The sequence below is a fragment of the Ananas comosus genome, linkage group 8, assembly GCF_001540865.1.
Source record: "Ananas comosus cultivar F153 linkage group 8, ASM154086v1, whole genome shotgun sequence".
Lineage (NCBI taxonomy): Eukaryota > Viridiplantae > Streptophyta > Magnoliopsida > Poales > Bromeliaceae > Ananas > Ananas comosus.
In genome coordinates, this window is record NC_033628.1 from 1,375,735 (window position 1) to 1,396,793 (window position 21,059).

The 21,059-nt window shown below is 34.9% G+C and overlaps 1 protein-coding gene across 1 annotated transcript; it reads right to left on the bottom strand.

The window, feature by feature from the left end:
* On the bottom strand, positions 4,288 to 9,350 carry LOC109713742 (cytokinin dehydrogenase 3-like). The gene is made up of 5 exons (XM_020237923.1): positions 8,018 to 9,350; positions 7,788 to 7,915; positions 7,406 to 7,666; positions 7,037 to 7,299; positions 4,288 to 4,688 (listed from the first exon to the last, which is right to left on the bottom strand). Exons 1-5 carry the CDS (start codon positions 8,598 to 8,600, stop codon positions 4,361 to 4,363), a joined length of 1,563 nt encoding a protein of 520 aa, XP_020093512.1. The 5' UTR covers positions 8,601 to 9,350; the 3' UTR covers positions 4,288 to 4,360.

Genomic DNA, 21,059 nt, shown 5'->3' on the forward strand with positions numbered 1-21,059 from the left:
ACGCACGATCACATGGAGGTGGGGGTGTTGGGGGACCTTATATATAGGGCTTTGACTTAGTGGATGTTGCTTCGTATCGGAGTCTTCGCCGAACGGCGTTCGGTGTAACGCTCGCGTGTCCCCCTTTGCGAGTCCGACGTGGGCGCGGCCCAACAAGCCCTCAAAAGTAAACTTCTAAAACGTCCGGTTCGCCCCGGTCCGATTTTTCCTCTTACGAGCGAGCCCCCTTAATACCTAAAAATTATTATATGAAATCAATATCAAATTATAGCTTTAGTTTGATGTTTCTGTCTCCAACTGCTCCAAGTCTCAAAATAATGTTCATTTAGCCACGCTGTGAGACTCCATATAGTCCTATATATAAGATATAATAGAGCCAAAACTCTTAAATTGGCTTGAGCATTTTGAGTGGTGACTAAATTCAAAAGATTAAAAGAGTTAAACGTGCTAGGACAGGAGTAGTTCTAGAATGGATGACCCCCTAGAAAGTTGAGATGTCACACACGCGGTTAGAGGCTTAGAGCTGTGTTTACGGCATGCAAATTTGAAAATGATGAGAATTTGAGAAAAGTTCTGAATCAGACAACTGGGCCAATGAGCAAACAACTGGGCCTTTTGAATCTTGATGGGCTAAGCCAGATCTGCTTGTTGGGCTCCGCTTATCGAAGTCGCACTTTGGCAATTTGATTTCAAAGTTTTTGGGCTCGAGAATGATGCTCTTGTCCAAAGAACTTAAAAAGGAGTCTTTTTGTATTTTTCATTCGTTTGTAGTTTTGTTTTAAGAGATCCGTAGAAGATTAAAAAGAAGTGTTGGTGAGAGGAAAGCGTCAGATTATAAATGAAGAACACTAGTTATTAGAAAATGTTTAACCCACTTCTGCTTCTACTTTCAACAACAGCTTCTACCGAAACATAATCTCTTGTAGAGAGAAATATTAAACTTCTACTATAGTGAAACTGTGAAAGTATGGAATTGAGGCGAAATCATGTCTCTTTATGCTTTTTCTGTGTTTTTTTATAGAATCACAAAAAATTATATCGTAATTGGACTATTTTTATCATAAGTAACATAATCTTCTCGTAATTCTCCACAAATTTTAAGTCTCTCATGTTCTAGCTATGGGTTAACTATGTTTAATTTTGAAGGATGTGTCCTACATGAATAGATAATGAATAGCACTACGTGGAATCTAGAGGACATGCACACTTCTAACTACACAGTTCACACTACTTGAGCATTTTTTCCCTTCTATTAACTACTAATAATAATAGTAATAATATATCCCCCTCTTGTGTACAATAATATGTGCTGTACATAGGTGGGGGCGGAGTGTGGGCAGTAGCAAAAAACAAAAAAATAAAAAATAAAAAAATAAAAGCACTGTTTACAAAGATAAGACAGCTGTAATTTGAAATTTTGCCTGCTGTGGGTGTCCCAGGACTACTATATTGCATATAATAATAATTTCACACTATCCAACAAAATAAATTTATTATTATAGTGCCCAAGCAATATCTGAAGATACAGGCATTTATTATTCCGGCATTCTTATACTCAGCATTTATATTCTAGGATGTGGAGATTAATTCAATTCCCATTTCTTGTACATATATATATATATATATATATATATATATATATATATACTGGTACAATTTAAGCACCAGTTCAACAAAAGTTTTCAATTTAACCGAAGATGGTGAGATTACACCATGCACAAAAAGTTTATGGACATAAATTTGCAGAAAATTCGCTCCTGATAAATTTCAATGTCGTTACGGGTTTCAAATTATACGTAGTGCATGATGAGTTGTTTAATGGTGATGGAAAAGGGAGGGATTGTTAAAAATGAGATTAAATTATTAGTTAGAGTTAATTTAATCAGTTTAGAGTTTGGTGTTTCCATAGTTATCCAATGCGTACGAATTGGAAGCAACTATATGAGAGGCTCTGATTAGTAGGCTGTGACTATGCAGTGCTAGTGAGTTTTATGCTTTGATTATATTCTCCTCTATTTTGTTTTCTATTTTTATTAATTATTATTATTGCCCTATTGAATAACCCCATTATAGGATCACATTTTATATAAGCCCATATGTAGAATTTTTTATTATATGAGAACACCTCACCGTTTACTTAATAACTAAAGAAAGATGCATCGTTCCGCAAACTGTTCGAATCATTTGTAAAAATTTCTTACTTTGATAACCAAATTAAGAGAGTTGCATCATTCTGCAAACTGTTCACAAAAAAATTTTACTTTGAGAGAGAGAGAGAGAGACAAAGACTTTTCTATCATACGAGAGCATCTCACCGATTCGCATGATAACCAAAGAGAGAAGCATTACTCTGCAAACTATTCGTAAAAAATTTTTATATCTTTTCAAAATTAAACTTAACTGAAAAATATAATATAATTAAATTTAAAATTTAAAATTTAATTATATATCAATCATCGTAGCTAGATTTCTACAAAGTAAATGGCTTAGTCCCATACAAGTAATTAGTAAATAAATGCTTACAACCAACCGTCTCTAGAGCAAGTGATAAAAAGCTTAGTGGTTGGTATCCGAGACCCAGATTTGAATCCTAGTTGATTCACATTTTCAGCTAAATTTATTTCTAAATGAAATAAACGAAGCGGGTAGCGTGCTACCTATCTCTCTCAAAAAAAAAAAAAAAAGCTTACAAAAACAAGAAAAAGGAAAAAAGAAAAAAAAAAGAAAGAAGAGGAAAGACAAAAACGGTGTGCTGTCGTTTGTACGACCAGAATCTGTAAATACGCGGCCCAGTCTCGCCAACAGCAGACATTTCCCGCAGCAAACATTGTACCGGAGGTTTCTAGTACGTCCCCACTCTAGAGATCTCGTATCTCCCTCGAACCCAATGTTGCAGAGACATCATCATCTATACTATACACCTACCTATACAACAAAATAAATAAATAAATGACGGGTAAAATTGCATGGCTAGTCCTCGTACTATTCCTTTTTTGTAAGTCCATCCTTCAGCTGTTTACTCTCATTTAATTTGACGTGGATGGTATATGTACCGCAATAGTTTCTTACGAATCTTGGTCTCTCTTTTTTTTTTTTTTAGATTAATTGCATATAATTTTCTGTAAATATATCAAATTTATACTTTATAAATTAACTCTCTCTCTCTCTCTCTCTCTTTGTTGGAATTTTTATTCTCTTGTTTTTTTGAATTATTGATGAAATAATAATATTCCCCAATAAAATCGACCGTCCCTAGAGCAAATGGCAAAGGGCTTAGTGGTTGGTACCCGAGACCCAAGTTCGAATCCTAGTTGATTCATATTTCTAGCTAAGTTTATTTCTAAATGAAATAAACGAAGCGGATAGCGTGCTACCTATCTCTCAAAAAAAAATAATATTCCCCAATGTACAAGGCACTCCGAAGCTTTAATCGACAGGATACGCAGAATCAGGGAGGGTATAATTGTCACATCAAACATATTACAGTCACATCAAAGAGGATGTTGTAATTAGCAAGAACAATTAAAACCTTTTTTGCCTAGGGTTTAGAGGAACCTTCCATGTTATAGAGCTAAACCATACGTTTTCCATAACCTATTGTTTTAGTTACCTTTCTCTTCAGAAGAAAACATATTGAATATAAATATTAAAAATATTACTTTTTATTAATTTAAATTTTTAAATTTAAATTAAAGAACAATAAGTATTTCTTACAATTTTTGAAAAATTATATAGGTATAAGCTTGTAGGGTCATTGCATATTACATATCCAACAATATTTTAACTTAAAAACAGCATGGAAAGTATAAAGACTTTGACTTCTTTCTCATAACATAAAAAGACTAGTGTTACAATTTTCTCTCTCTACACTTTTGCCCCCACCCTCCCTCCCTGTAATTTCCACTCCCAACCAAAAATAATATCTTAAAATAAAAAATGACATAACAAAATAAGAGCAGGATCACAGAATAGATTGATTCTCTTGCACTTTTTTTTTTAACCTCTTCTTCTCCCCCCTCTCATTGCTTGTCTATACCTATGTATACATCTATTGATTTTGTAGATAGGACACAGTAGATAAGATCCAGGATATATATATATATAATTAAGCTGAAATACTATTTTTAAACTACTTTGCTATCAAATTTTTAATTTTTAAATAAAAAATTATAAAATTAGAATGATAATGATTCTCTAGAGTTTAGTGGTGGTTACTTTAGGATTGAGTAGGATTGAGTGATTGTTTGAATAGTATGATTTAAAAGATGAAATTGATTAAAATATAAATTTAACGGTTAAAAAAATAATAGCAAAAATAAATAAATATTATTAACAGTAATCTCAACTCTATATATATATATCAAATGGGCAATGAAGTAGCAGTGTAGACTCTTGGGAATATTCCCTGGCCCGGGCTGAGGATGCAGTTCGGGTCGAACCGCGACTTGCGGTCGGCGAACCGGTCCCAGCGCCGGCCAAAGTGGCCACGCCACTTCGCGGGGGACGGCTGGTGGGCCAGGTACTGCTTCGCGCCGACGAGCTCCCCTGCGGCCTCCGCGATGCGGCGGTGGCCACGGACGATCTCGTGGACCGAGCCTGGGCTTGCGGAGCGGAGGACGCCGACCACGTACATTACCCGGTCCGCCCTCGGCGCCTCCGGTAGCACAACTGATGTGTTGGTGCCCCACCTGAAGAAGTTCAATTCACAGGATGATACGAAGCAGTTCAGATTTTAATTATATTCACAATTAGAATACTAAATTTGAATTTAAACAAACAAATCAAGAGTTCAAATTTAAACAGAAAAGTAAAAAGATAAATAGAGTTGAAGCTAAGGGTTTAAATTTATCAGGTGCAGTAACACACAGATAAGCAGAGTACCTAAAAAAGAATAAGCATGCTAATGTCAAATCAAGTAGTCAACAACAAAAATATGATAAACTACAGGGATTTGTACATAATATTTATGAACTTATGTTTTTTTGCATTGCACACCCTAAAAGGTTTAATAAATTAGAAGAGGCGGTCACAGCTACATCTTTGTTGGCCTAAGGGAGAAACAAAAACATTCTTCTAATTTCTAAATTCGAATTCGTACTATTTTATTTTATGTAAATAAATATACAACACAAATTCAACAAAGTAAACGCTTTGACCAAACTAATAAACCTGCACCTGAAGGGCTCTGATAAAAGGAATAGGAAAATGGGAACAAGTCAATGGTTTTAAAGCATATTTTGTGATAGGGAATTTTAGTTTAATCTCTTCATTCGGTGGTGTGATCGGTGGCGACACACATGTCAAGCAAATCAAACTACATAAGATTAGTTCATTAAAGTAGTCGATCACGAACAGATACTTAAAAAAAAAGAGAGAAAAAAGTCAACCCGTGGACTTCGTGCGGTACATTTTGTGTCAAGGATACTTTTAATGTTTAACAAAGCTTTTTAATTTGGTATTTGATTAATCCTTTGAATCATGAGTGTCAACATAGCTGAACTGATAGGAGAAATTTTCTTTAAGTCTTATTCTAGTATTCCGTTTGTTGAAGATACAGTGAACGTGAATCGCAAGTCACAATCCTAAAGATCTTTTATAAGATCAAAAGCCTAAGTTTGACTTTTATGATATAATTATTAATGCCAATTAATGCTTAAAAACTAGGAAACTTTCATTAAAAAGCTTTGGAATGCTTATTAGAAAAACAATCAAGATAATTCTTATCGCGAGTCAAACCTTAAAAATTTTCAGATGCGCAAGTAGCACAGTTTTGACTTTTAATTTAATATTTGAAACCATATATATGATCATTGCACATCTCTATAATCTTCATAAAAAACGAGCATGGATTATAAAAAAAAGGACAACTTTTTAATCATAGGTCAACTCTGAATCTTTCAAAGGCTAGAGCAGTTTATATTTGACCTACTGTTAAATATCAACAATGTAAAACCAATTATAAATCTTGGAAAATAAACACCTGATCATAACTAGGACTTGTCCTTAAGTTTTCTAAGTAGTTAATCACTTATTATCGACTCTATTGTTCAAGATATTGCTGCCAGTGTCCCCCAAGTTGTTGAGGGCATCAGCAGCATTTTAGTGCATGAAGACTTTAAATTAGAACTTCTACTTTCAAAACGGCACAATACTTGATATATATATATATATATATATATATATATATCAAGTAGTCGCAAAATCGAAAATATTAAAAATCTATTTTCTCTAAAATTTTTTTTATGTGTTCTATGGACCAGGGTCCAAGCAATAGTTTCTCCCAAACTATAAAGATGGTCACACAAAGGGAGCAAGGAATCAGAGGTAAAGTCCATATGGCAGTGACATTATTGATGGGACTGAAGGACTAAATTCCCAGGGAGAGTACTTAAAAATGAGAAGCCACAAAGCACAAGCATTAAATAATCTCCACAATCTTATGATCTTATTCTTCTTCCCAGGAGGAGAAGAGCTTTTAACAGCAGCAGCAGCTCAGCAAGCATGAAGGAATCTCCTCTCTCCTATATTCCCCCACTTTTAGGTGGGGAAAAAAAAAGAGAGAAAAGAAATAAAAGCTGTATAGCAGAAGCTAATAGCAAGCTAGTGGCTAGACAAAACAAAAGAAACCAATGAGTAATAAATGGACATGGGGAAAAGAGGTGGTACTCATAAAGGAGGACAGCAGGTGCCCCATTTTGAGATGCACTTATTAGTGGAGGGTGGCAAGATGCTATTGGTGCAGCAAATGGCAGGAAAATGGGCCAACATGTTGTTGACACTCTAGTGGGGCGCAACCCATATTTGGATGGAGTAATTGGTTGGGTGGCAAAGATTAAAATGTGGATAGAGACCTTATTTACATTGACCTTGTGTCAGCATACACAGTGAAAAAAAATATATATTGGAAGCAACTAAAAAGAAAAGGGAGTACAATTACATCTAACCCTCTAGATACATACTTTGCAGCTTAAAAAACACCCAATTGAGAGAGAGAGAGAGAGAGAGAGAGAGAGAGAGAGAGGTTTCATTTGCTTACTTGTCCCTGAGAAGTGGGTAAATAAGGATAAGCCCCTCAAAATTATCTGGTGAGATGGTGTCCATGAGAAGGTCTTTGAATTGGGTAATCCCAGATTTTGGAACAAACATGTTGAGCCAAGGGTGAGGCACATCCCAGAGCCCTCTCCCTCTTAAGCTCATCTCCTCCATCCTAACCCTGTTTAAGAAATCAAAGTAGGAGACCTCCACACTGTATATACAAGAAGGCATGTAGCTCATTTGCCTTGATACATCCTCCACAACCTGAACCAGAAACACCCATTTTTAATAAACCTCATTCCCTTTTTTATTTTTTTTAACTTAAACTCACTTTATTTAAAAGTAAATTAAGGTGGGGGGTGGGAGGTACTTGTTCCACATTGGTGCCCTTCATGTTGTAGTCATGGACTGCAAACTCTATGCAGTAGTAGATTTTGGGGCTTGCTTTGGTGCCAAAATCTGGGTTGAAGTCCATATGGGCAGGGAAAGCAATGGAGGAGCCATGAAGAGATTGCTCATTGAGAACTATGAACCCCTCAACATAGTCCACCAAGTGAGGCATGGAGACCAACATCTCCTGATCCTTAGTGAAGGTGTGGAAATCATCATAGAATGCTCTGACCCACTTCACCTAAGGATGCAAAGAATCCATTCTTTTCTCCATCAGAATCCACAAAAGAGAAAAAAGATCACATGCAAAAAATAAAATAAAAAAATAAAAAAAAGTTGAAAATTTTAATTTATGAGCTCACCTTTTCTGGGGCTTCTTGAAGTAGGATCCTTGCCTTAGTAATGATGCCAAATTGGCCCAGCCCACCAAGAACTGCATTGAAAAGCTCTGTGTTTGTGGTGGGTGAGCATGTCACAAGCTCACCTTTTCCTGTTAAAATAGGTGCATAAGACCCATTAATCTCTCTCCTAGAGCATGCCAAAAAATTACAAGGAACCAATCAAAAAGTGTCCTTGTTTTTTATTTTTTTACCTGTCACAACTTCTAGTTGAAGGACATTACTAATCTGAGGCCCATGTTTGAAGGTTTGGCCACTAATCCCACCATTGGAGAGAGTCCCACCAATGGTAAGATACAGATAATCAGTCCAAGACCTTGGAGCAAGCCCAAGCTTCAAGCTCTCTCTCAGAAGCTCTATCCAAAGAGCCCCACCACTCACATCAGCATAGGAGAGGAGCTCCCCCTCCCCCTCACTCTTCTTGTGGATTTCTATGCTGGGGGGGAGAGAGTCCATCTCAATGACAATGCCATCAAGGGCCTGTGCTTGGCCATGAACAGAGTGCCCTGCTCCCCTTGCTGCAACTGTGACTCTGCTGAAGGATGAAGCAGAGAGGAAGCTGAGGAGGAGGGAGATGTCCTGAGGGGACTGAGGCCTCAGAACAGCAGAAGGGGAGTTGAAGAGGATCCTGCCAAAGTCAAGGGAAGCTGTTTTGGTGGCCTGGTGCAGGTTCAGGGGGCCAAAGTCCATGGGACTTTGGATGAACTTGTATGGAGCAGAGAGAGACAGGAGGAGGATGAGGATGTTAACTTTGGTGCAGAACAGAGCAAACTCCATGGTGGGGAGAGGGGAAATGGATTCAAATGTGTGTGTGTGTGTGTGTGTGAATCTGTGTGAGATGCTAATAAAGAACTTAAGAAGCAGGGGAGGAGATGAACGAGATTATATATACTGTGACCACCCTGTTTGATGAGGATAAAGAATCAGCAGCTACTGGTGCAAAACAGGGCACAGTGGTACAACTGCTTGTACCTCCAATGAAGCCTTTTTTTTGCTATACAACAAAATAGAGTCTGGTGTAGGGATTGGAGAAGGGTCAGAGCATGTGCTTGCTTGTGAAAAAGAGAAGGAAAAAAAAAAAAACCAAGAGAAGAGAGATGGTGAATGAATAAGACCTGAGAGATGAAAAGGAAAGAGAGGGGGATCTTAATTTCTTCTCAGGCACCACCACCCATCTGAGGTTTTAAGTGGTTTGATGAGGGAGAAGATAAAAAAGGATGGCACAGAGAAGAGCCCAAAAGCAGAAGCTGTCACACACCAAAAAAGGCTCCCATGTGATCATCAACTATATCTATTCCCCTTCCTTTTAATATGCTCTCTCACCTGTACCAAGGAAAATCCCAAGTACCCACCTCCCCTCCCTCTATCTCTCTCTATATATCTTTCTCTCACAGAGAAGCAAACAAAGCAGAGATGGGGATGGAGCTAAAAAAACCCAAAGAAAAAAAAAAAAGGGAGGAAGGGCAGTAGAGGACAAGAAACAGAAATCTCCTGTCACTAAAAAGAGCAAAGGGATTAGATCTCACTGCACTCCTTTTTCTGCAGGTGTGACTGGATTTATAGCAAGGACTGTAGGGGTGGTGTAATTAATAAATAAATCCAAATTTCAGTTTCAAAATTTCAAGTTAAATCTTATTAAAATCAAAACAATAAAAAATAAATTCAAAAAAAAATAGTTAATGCAGAAAAAAAAGACAAAAAAAAAAAAAATTCCAAAATTAACGTGGTTCGAAGACTAATAGTTCACGTCTACAAACAAAAACGAAGTAAAAAATTTATCAGTATCAAAGGACGAAATACAAATAAATTTTTAACAGAATCAAAACTTTAATTAGATTCGAAACTGAATTTACATCCGTACAACCAACTCCATATAAGGTGGCTTGGCTCACCACAGGTGATAGGTGACCTATGGCTCCAAAAGATTTTAATTAATTAGCGCACAAGGAACAGTCATCTCGGCCCATGAGAGCACCAATCTCTTAATTAATTTGCATGACTTCATTAGAGCCCCAGCGTCACTAATTTGGCCCTAATATATATATATATATATATATATATATATATATATATATATATATATATTGCGTCTGGTATGTTTATAGAAGCACGGAGCGTTCCGTACTTTCACTTTATTTTTGATGTTCGGACTTTCGAATCGATGATCGGCTCTGTTAGACTTGATCTAGAGTATTTGAAGTATCTAGAAAATAAATTTTGCGATTTTTCGATATCATTTGCCTAGTGATCGAAGTGGCTCAAAATCAACGACTGAAAATAAAAATCTTACAAAATATGATGATATGATATTAAAATTTTAGATGAAAGTTATTGATCTTGTTTTATATGGTATAAAAAATTTTCTATCAAAATTTCATGCAATTTGGATATTTCTACACCGTTAAACTTGCAACTGGTTCACCACGGTCATTAAAATTATTGATTTTGAGCCCCTTCGATCACTAGGTAAATAATATCGAAAAATCACAAAATTTATTTTCTAGGTACTTCAAATACTCTAAATCAACTCTAACGGAACCGATCGTCGATTCGAAAGTCCGAACATCGAAAACAAAGTGGAAGCACGGATGGCTCCGTGCTTCCGTAAGCATAGCAGCCTACTCTATATATATATAGTCCGACTATAATACTATCGATAGTACCAAATATTTGGTACTATCAAATTTTCTGCTGTTAGATCGCTTATTTTTATTCATTAAATTATACCATTCAACAGACAACCAACTCAACCTTAGAGGATCACTATCACCTTAATCACATATCGCTTTATCCAAGGTTTAAAAATTTAATAATACTAATAACTTGATATTATTAATAGTATTCTAGCATAGTTTTATATATATATTGAAAAAAAGTCTAATTAAATTAAAATTAGACTCATATTTATAATCCATATAGATAAAATTAAATCTAAATTATATTTTATTCAAATTAGATACGAATTTATTTTTAGTTTAGATAGCTCAAATTATAACAAATTTTAAAGAATCTTATGCCCACCAAATCCCAGGCCAAAAGGGTACATGTGAGCTTCATCATATCTCTCTCTCTCTCTCTCTCTCTCTCTTTCTTTTGCTTTTTACATAAAATTTGGTAGCTAACAAGGACATGCTTATATCTCTCTCTCCAAAAAAAAAAAAAAAAAAAAAAAAAAAAAAAAAAAAACAAGGACATGCTTGTAAGCAAGTAAAAGATCTCACTCCTCAGATTCTCATACCCTCTGTCATTTATTAATCCCTTCCCTTTTGTTCTCCTTTCACCTGCATAGTATTTCCCCTGTTCAAATTTATGATATCTCTCTCTCTCATTAGAGAGAATATTTCAATAGTAGTAGCACTATTGTGAAACATTCGAAATAATTTTATTCTATAACAAATCAGAATGATTAAATTAGTGCTTCTGCTATTGACACTTGATATTATATTTAATTCTCACTTCCATAAAAATTTCTTATTTTTTATTTGTTAATACTTCTAATAAATTTTGTCCGTAACGAAAATAGAGTTGTCAAAATAGTACCCCTGCTTTTTTTTGCCACGCGTTGTGCTAAGATTGTTGATATAATTATTGCTGCTGATATTAATATCAGAAAGAAGCGGAGCCAAACAGACACTGTTATTTATCGGCCACTTCTGTGGTCATTAAATGAAGGGCTAGGATTTAACCAAGAGAGGAGGAGACTTAGTAAAAAGGGACCCAAAATGGAACCAAATCTTTTATAGTGTTGCCTCTGTACTGGTGGATACTGTGTACATGGCCCCAGAGCCATTGATGATGATTGGGCACCACTCATCCAAGGAGGATGCTCATAGATTGTGTGGTCGGAATCTGTGGGCATTGTGCTATTAGCAAATGCCATCCTTTTTCTTATTTAATTTTTGCACTCTTTTTTTTTTTTGTTTTTTTTCAATTGCCTCATCCATTTCTTTAAATTGAATTGCTTTGTTTGATGCTCTGAGCTGTATAAGGACTACTGTTTCCATATCTTATATCTGTGTGATGATATAGTAACAATGAGGGTCTTAGTTGTCTAAACAGGACATGACAATTAAAGTGGAAAAGAATATATTACATTGCTTTTTACCATTTAAGGAATTCTCTTTCTTTGAAAACTGGGATATTATTATCTAGTACTAGTATGATCTTTGTAAGAAAAATAAAAAAAAGGTGATAAACTTGTTTTGAAATAAAGGAGTCCTTTACTTTATGTGGTAATATGTTAAATAATCCAGTTTTGATGTGTGTGAAGTGGAGATTTTTTATTAGGAGATTTGAGTACTATGATTCCTTTCTCATGCAATCTTCTTCTCACATTTGGCATCAAATCAGATTGCATGCATGAATTTCTAGATATGTAGTGCATTAATTAGTACTTTAACATGCAGGAATAAATTGGTTGGATCAAAAAGTATGATTGTATGAAAAATATGGTGGATGATTTGATGCGAAAGGAATAATATTATTTTCAAACATTTATTTACTGACGCTACCTTAACTGATCAGCATGTTGGTGTACTGGTAAAGGAGTGAATTGAGTTTTGTAAAGCTGGGTAACATCTGTGTTTTTTTTAGAATTTTTTATTCGATGCTTGCGATCGCTTTTCTTTGTTTGTCTTTTTAGATCTTTTTTCTATCGATTTTTCTCTTTCCTAAGGCCCTTGTTGCCACACTCTATGTAGTTAAATTTATTTGCTAATTGAATTAAGCAGGTATCATGCTATTTTTTTCTTAAAAAAAAAGATATGGTTGTATGAAAAACTCAGGGAAGGAAAGACACTGCTTTAAACAAGTAGAACTGTTGATTTTGTAATCCATAAGCATTTTTCTCGTAAGTTAAAGCTGTTAGTGAGTAACTGTTGAGAACTATGACAAACTGAGTAAGGATCTGTTTGGTCATGCTAGAGCTTTTACAATAATACTATCCAAACAAAATATAATGCAGCAGTGAGCAATTTTCAAAGAGATAGGAAATCGAAGAACAGATACTCTTGAGTAAGATTTTTGGAAAAAAAAGACGATTAGACGAAGCAAATTTTCGCTGAAAATCACCCATATAAAGAGTTTTAATTTGGATGCCTAATGATGCCCTAACTTATTCCAGGAATATCCCTAATTATTAAATAAAAGGTATAGGAAAATTAAGGAATAGTGGCCCATAATTAACTTGGACAGGCTACACACCATGTCAAAAATATTTGAAAAATCTTCAAGCTAGACTTCTTATTTTTGTAGTTCCAACTGCTATAGCAGAAGCTATAAACAGTTTGTTTGTCGGAATAAATTTGTTCCTTCCAAAGTTGACATAGGCAAATGGTAAACGAATACTTGGAACAATTCTTTGTTTGAAATGATTGAGTATTCCAAAAGATTGAGTCATAAGCACAAGGATTAGGGTCGGCAAATGAATACTTAGAACAATTCTCGAAAACTTAGCGTAATTCATCAGCCTTTTCTATCTCAATATTCAATTAAACTTAAGTTATTTGGTTGCATCGTCTGAATCATCTTTCTGATCACAAAATATCTTGCAGAGTGCGATTGATCAAGTTTTTATTTGATCAATAGAATTGAATGTAATCTAGTGGGATATATATATATAATTTTTCTCTGCATGTTGATCTAGCTCGATATTCTTTCACATTGTGTAGATCTTATGACGAAATTAGTGTGACTAACAACTCCTTAAACGAAAACTACTGTTAAAAAAAATGTTTTTGATCCTTTCATATCTTTGCCTCATGATCTCCCTTCTAAAGAATGATTATATAATGTCTTGAACATTCTTTTTCGTAGGATTTGCCTAATTTGTAAATAATTAAGGACATTGTCACTTGGTCACATGAGAATCTACTGAATCTTAGCTACACATGCTCATTGTATTTAAAATATAGTTTTTTTTTTTTTTNCCAACAATAGAAAATTGAAGTGACCAGTAAACATGTTGTATCTTTTTGGTCAAAATACTCTCTTTTCTTTAGATAAAAAAGTACCAAATTTATCTAAATTATGTACTATTTTAAATCGCTACTCAATCTTTCAAAATTTTTATTTTGCTATTCCATCATTCAATTTGTTTGATTTGAGATCATATAAGTTCTGCACATTTTTATCTTTTTTTTTATTTGGCAGGAGAAAAAAAAAAAAAAGAAGAAGGAAATCCTTTCTTTTAGCAATAAGATTTGAACACAAAATATAGAATATCCAATTTATAATTTTTCCTATTGGAGAGAAAGCCTTTTGAAGGTATATTAACTCTATAATGCTTTTGTTAAAAGTATAACTTTTTTTTTTTTGGAGAGATTGATAACATGCTACCCGCTTCGCTTATTTCATTTAGAAATAAATTTAGTTTGAAATGTGAATTAACTAGGATTCGAACCTAGCCATATTCTGATCACACTTGAACTCGAAGAAACCAATGCAACTTTGATAAGGGGAGCTAAACTCATGCATGGAACTAATTTTTAACCCGAGGAAGTCGAACCTAGCCACATTCTGATCACACTTGAACTCGAAGAACATGCATTCCACTCATGCGGAGTGTAAGAAGGCCTGCAGTTTTTGCAGGGCTGCCGTTCTTGACTCCGCACAAGCAAAGTGCGAAATCGAGGTCACACAGCTCTTCACCTCTCTGCACTGGTGATGGCGCATCCAAACAGGCCCTTAGTTTATGTAGAAGCACAAGATAAATCGGCCAACTTAGCTAATGGTAAATATTTGAGGTAATGACCAATTAATAGTGTTGTTATTAATTCTTTTGTTTTGGTACTATTCAAAAAGAGAACTCTTTATGGAGAAATGAAGCTAACTCAACAGAATATATCCATCCTAAGTTGTCACACTATAAAGTGAGGAGAGCATGCCCATAGTGCACATTGTAATCCCCATATGGATTTGGACCAATGTATGCATGAGCACTACTATATATATATATATATAGAGAGAGAGAGAGAGAGAGAATTATGCTATTATACTATCGATCGATAGTACCAAACGCTTGGTACTATCGAATTTTCGGCCATTGGATGAGAGGATATGCGGTTAGAATGATAGTGATCTTTTAGGATAGAGTGGATAGTTGGTTGAATAGTATGATCTAACGGGTGAAAATAATCAACAAGTGGATCTAACGGCAGAAAACTCAATAATATCAAAAGTTTAGTACTATCAATAATATAGTAGCCGAACTCTACATATATATATATATATATATATATATATGTAGTAGAGCTACTATACTATCGGAAAAATAGAGGATTTGATGCTTTCGATTTTTTGGCCCTTAAATTAATTTCTTTAATAATTTCTAATCTTTGGATTAATACTATTATCATATAAAGACCACTCAATCCTATGGATACTACTCAACCCTAGAGGGGACCGCAATTATTCTAATTGTATAATTCTTAATCCAATGATCAAAAAATTAAAAGTATCAAATTTTCTATATTTTCGATAGTATAGTAGCTCTACACTATATAAATATATATACAACTCTCCACCACAAGCCTACAAGAGAGGTGGAACCAAGCACTAGTTCTTAGATCTTCTATTGTTTCACTTTTGAGAGCCCTAGTACCTCAACAGATCCTCTTTGTTTTTAGGTAAATCACACTCTGTATGGGAATAGGAGAGCAATTTGCACTTTACACCACCTTTTTTACATTTTTTTTTATAATTTACTTGTTACTTTTATGTTTTTTTTTTTTGGCCTTTTGCTTTTGGAACTACTAAAAATGTGGGAGGATCAAACCTTTGTTCTGGACCCAAGGAGATTCGAACTTTATTAGCTGAGGACACAAAAACCACTGCTGTGGTTGTTATAGGCCATACATTAGGGTGGTCCATTTAGTGTTCTAACCTAGCTAGCTAGTAATTTTAAATATAATGCATCTGCTTAGGCTTAGTTAAAAAAAAAATTTGCAGTATATGTAAAGAGAAAGTTTCTTTAGCATTTTGATTTCCACCTGTGAAGGTCTCATGTTTTGCAGCAAAAGGAGGACATCCACCAAATTGACTAGTGGGAACCAATCATTTGTCGACAAGTGTTGTCGATCATATGAAAAAGAAATTTAAGTTAAAATAAAAAAAAAAAATGAGAGAGAGACGCGCCACGCTCTGGTAAAGGATGCGTTAACAAACTGTTCTTATAAGATAGTTTGAGCTGTATATCTTAGCTTTTCGTTTCAGATTCAAAATAAAATTCACTAAAATGTTGCCCCTATATTATGCCTTAATGAAATCGAGGCTTTTAATTAATTTGTACACACCATAAGATATCATACAAGTTTACTAATATTTCCTCCCTTTAGAACATAACATGATAACACTATTGATAATAATTTATACTGATTAAAAAAAACGAAGATAGCATTAAGAAAGATTGTTTTTTGGCATTTTTTTTTCTCAAAAAAAAAAAACAAATTGAACGACAAAAGATCGAACCAAAGCTTCATCCATGTGAGGTTAATTTAATTTGAAGATAATTTAACCTAATACTGCAATTAATTATAGAAAGGTTTAAATTGGGAAAAGGCACTTTATCTCCATGTGCTAACCCTGAATTACTTATATTTTTAACTCGAGCTACGAAGAGATTTGAGCGTCATCAGTGTGATCAAATCTTTTTAATTTATTACTACCTCACACCCATCTACTTAAAAGGCACTTTCCCTTCGTATGTTGCGACCTTTTTATAAAGGTGATGAAATTAACATATTTATATTAATTACACAAAGTTTACATACAATGAGTTCGATCGGTTTTCTTTTTTTTTTTTTTATAGATATGTCACTAGTAATATCAGAACTGTTAATATCAAACAATTTGATCAGGTCAGGGTGAATCCCTGTTTAATCAAAAAAAAAAACAATTTGATCAGGTAAATAAAGTTAAGGGTCCACGAGGCACAATATATAGTGAAAATAAATTCATATAATTACTTTCTAATTGAGGGTCTCCATCCACTTTATTTTTCTTTAAAAAATAATAACCATTCACAAATGTTAGGAAGCGTGATTTTTCTGATATTAATTGTTGAAACTGGTATTTGTTCTCATACAGATTATACCGATTATGGATGCTTAATTCCTAGTCCTTTGATTAGGGTGATCTCATCTTGTGAAAACAACCAAAATGTGAGATCCCTACTAAAAGTGCCTTATAAATAATCAGGTATTAATTAGGCTTTAATTAAATGTGGATACATAATTAGATGTGGATACATAAGAATGCATCATCGTCTCAAATTTTCAACTTCCGTAATTTAGTAAACTTTCATAATCATTAGCCTCTCTCTCATTAGTTTGTAAAAATAAAAATTTGTCATTCCATACTTTGTATATGTGTACTATTTAAGGTGATAATGCAAATTAAAACACTTTTATGTAATCAAAGAAAACATTTACCTTGATAATTAAGGTGAACTTATAATGCGAGTGCATCTAGGCGATGGACGGCTCCTAATTGGATCGCGTTCATGTCCTATGAATGATTCACTTCTTTTTTATTCACAGAATGCTTAAAATCTCTAATTGAAGAATAAAAATGAAAAAGCTCTTGTTCGAAGTTTCTAATTCTGGCTACGATATAAAGTTTTCAAGAAAATTAAGATAGAATGTCAGTAGAGTTAAATTGAACGGTTTTGTCCATTGAAGTTTCAGTCAGGCCAAACAGATCCTAAGTGCTTGCGTGCGAGTCCCAGACATCTGGGCTCGCGGACACGAAAACCTCGTGGAACGTGCGACGAGAAGAGGTCAGATTGGTCCAATCAAGACAACTCGGAGGGGGAGCACCCATGAGATCTCCTTCCCCCTCCTTCCCCCACTTGTGCATTATTAAAAGAAGCATTATTTGTACAAGTGCAAAAGAAACATTTCATGAGATGCTGCTGTCCTCTCCTTCTGGTTTGCTTTATTCTTGTTGTTGGTTGATATCTTCTATCAAGCTTAGTTGTCTAGATTGCCGCTATCTCTACCTTTGTATTCTTTTTTTGGACTCTTCTAATCATGCCACTTTGGCTAGTCTCTCCCCCTGCCAACACTTAAGGTGATGACCAAGCTTGTGAAAGCCCGTGCTTGTGTGTTGAATATATAATATTAAAATACTATTTTCTGGTAGTTCAAGCTTTTGAAAAACATTAGTATGTGAATCTCTCGCTCTCTCTATATCTGATGAATATATAATATTAGAATAATATTTTCTAATAACTCAAGCTTTCTATATATAGCTGCTTCACATTATTTAATATGGTATCAAAGTAAGAGGTGACATAGTTAACTCTCTCTCTTTCTCTCTCTGTCTCTCTATCTAAACCAACATAGTTACCAAGAGCCACTACACATTGTTTTCTTGTATTCTATTTCCAATGAGCTACAATTAGTATGACACTGATCTCTTCCTGAACTGAGAGGGCAGTTTTCCATGTTTACAATCTAGTTTATTAGCAAGAGACACTCCATTATCAAACAGTACACTAAAATATTCTCTAGCTAATGTTGATTAAACAAAGACTAAGATATATTATGCTCCTCCGTGTACGTGACTCTGATTTGTTTGGTTTTGTTATTTCTCGACTATTTTAAACATAAACCGGAAAATGAAAACTTGTTCAGACGATGAATACACCCGCATTTCACCGCCTTTAATCCAGGTTAGCGAAGCCTAAGTGTGAACTTGTGCACACTTTCTTGTACCAACGACGTACTGCACGTGTAGAAGGCGTCTACGGTGCAGTAAACAAAGCTATTACCTCCATTCCCCTCGCTCGATACACTTCGATTTGTGTTAAGTTGTAGTTGGTACAGGTTAAACTAATCGCAAACTTGTGAAGCATTTGAGACAAAATAAACCAAACAAGATGTTGAGGACCCCAGGGGAAAATGATTTGATTCCAGAATCATGTGCTCTTGACCGAGGACACGCGCATGTGGGGATGACCAAGAACAGGATCATGATCAACTCGATACTAGCTAGATGAATGCGACCCGACCGTATCGATATCTTGCGACTCCCCACCATGCTTAGTGAGGGCTCACACCTCCTTCAATAATAGTTGTCTTTATGACGTGATCATCATGTATACGATTTCAATGAGGGGGTACTGCAGTGTCTCACAATTTGCTCTGCTCAAATCTATTCAAACATGCCAGTGATCAGAGACAGTTTGGGGATTGGTAAGATTGATATCTTTGTATAAAGTGTCGCAGGATCTTCTTTTGGCCCAAAGTGTAGTGGAACTTTTCTTTTTATGTGTCATGTTCATGCGTTTATATAGCAACTATACATACATATATTTCATTTGGCTCATGATTTCTATGGGGACTCACAGGTTGTAGCAATAGACTAATTGAAAATAGGGGAAAGTTTTCAATTGATTGCCACATAAAACAGAACCCACTAATATTGTACTTTTACGAGAATATCTTTGAAATATCAGAGTTGTGTTTTGCTTTGGGATAAATATATACTACTAACTGGACATAGCTCTATTTCAACTTGGCTTTATGGAATTGCTATCCCCATGAATTGGATGGTACATGAGCAATTTTAGATTCTGATTCTACGGTGGCGTACTAAAGATATCTACAGTTACTTCCACTTTATTCCAATCCAAACACAAGTGCCCGCGAACATTCCCTTAAGAAAAATAAGAAAAAGAACTTAGAATTGTGAAAAGAATGAGTTACTAATCTGGGATTTACAAACTATAGATCTCAGAAACAGTAACAAAGGGGTCTGGACTGTTCATTCTTATCCTCCCCAGACTCTGCAACAGGGTGAGACTGATTGACCACTCCAGCAAGTTCTCAAATCTTTACTTTATATATACATTTTTGGTTCTTGTTAAGCCTCTCACAACGAGAAAGTCTCCTTCGAAATAGGTATTCTACAGAGAATTTGTACACAAACCATTTATGCTGAGCCATTTGAAGCGACGAAGTTCTAATAAAAGGCAATATAGTAACTTCAAACTGAAATGACACATAAAGGAACTGTTTATGTACTTGTATTGCACAAGACGCAACTTTTGATTAGATGTTGTTAGTCTTGCCTCGAGTACCTATTACCAAAAAAAAAAAAATCTTGTTTTCCACACATTCTTGTATGTGCTGCTATATATAACAGCAGGCAGAGGGTAAAAGGAGACTCTTGCACTACTTGGCATTGTCTCAAAAGAAGGCTAACAGCAATGTCACCCATCACACACCAAGAACCAAAACATTTCAGTGTCCAAATGACTAGGTCAAATTCTGCAAATAGATATAGCTGATGTTATAGATCTTCACTAATCCTTAAATAAAGTAGTCATATCGAAAATCTAGTAGAATCCGTCACACATGCGCAACTTGAATCATTCATTGCTTTTGCGTGATCGACTTTTTCTAGAATCTCAGAGATTTCTAAGCGGGCAAATTGGGATGTCTTACTTTCAATCTGCAGACACCTGCAGCTTTGCTAGTTTGCATAACAAGAAAATTGAAAAGGAAGAGGAATTACTGATAAATTTTCAGCACCTATGTAATATGCTATATTTCCATATCTCACTTTTTGCTCATTATTCCTCTTGCTTATTGGTATCATGTTCTCTCTTTTCCACTATCGTTTTCTGTGATGCTTGGCCGTGTATCTAATGTCATTTCGTAAACTCGAATCAGAATCCAAATCATAAATGCTAGTCCCTTTCTGGAAGGTTAACTTTTATTTTCCAATCTCGCATGATCGAGACCAATTTGCCTTGAAAAGAATTGTATCTATAATCTTTGAAATGCATGATAAGAAACATCAACAATGACGGCTCCTTCCTAATAGTTCCCAAAACTAAGTTTAAACTTAAGACTAGCAATGTATCTCTAGCCTAGTCAATAATCTGTAAATAACCTAAAGGCTTAAGCTTACACAAGCAATGCATTAGATCAGCTCCCTAAGAAAAAGGGAGAACATCTTGATCAAAAAAAGCACGTCACAATCACCGTCTTTTTCTTTCATCAGATTATGCTCTTGGATTATGGAGTAAATGAGAACTCCGTATACTGCTAAAAAACACGGATTTGATATTGCAGTAGGTAATTCGTCATCGTCAGTTTAGCACACAAGTACCACCAAACTCTAGCTCACCTAATTGTCTGCTAACATCTGATTATTTGCTGTATTATACATGTTAACTAAGTCATCTTTCGTGGCATTTTCCTTGGAAAAAAACAATAAAAATAATAG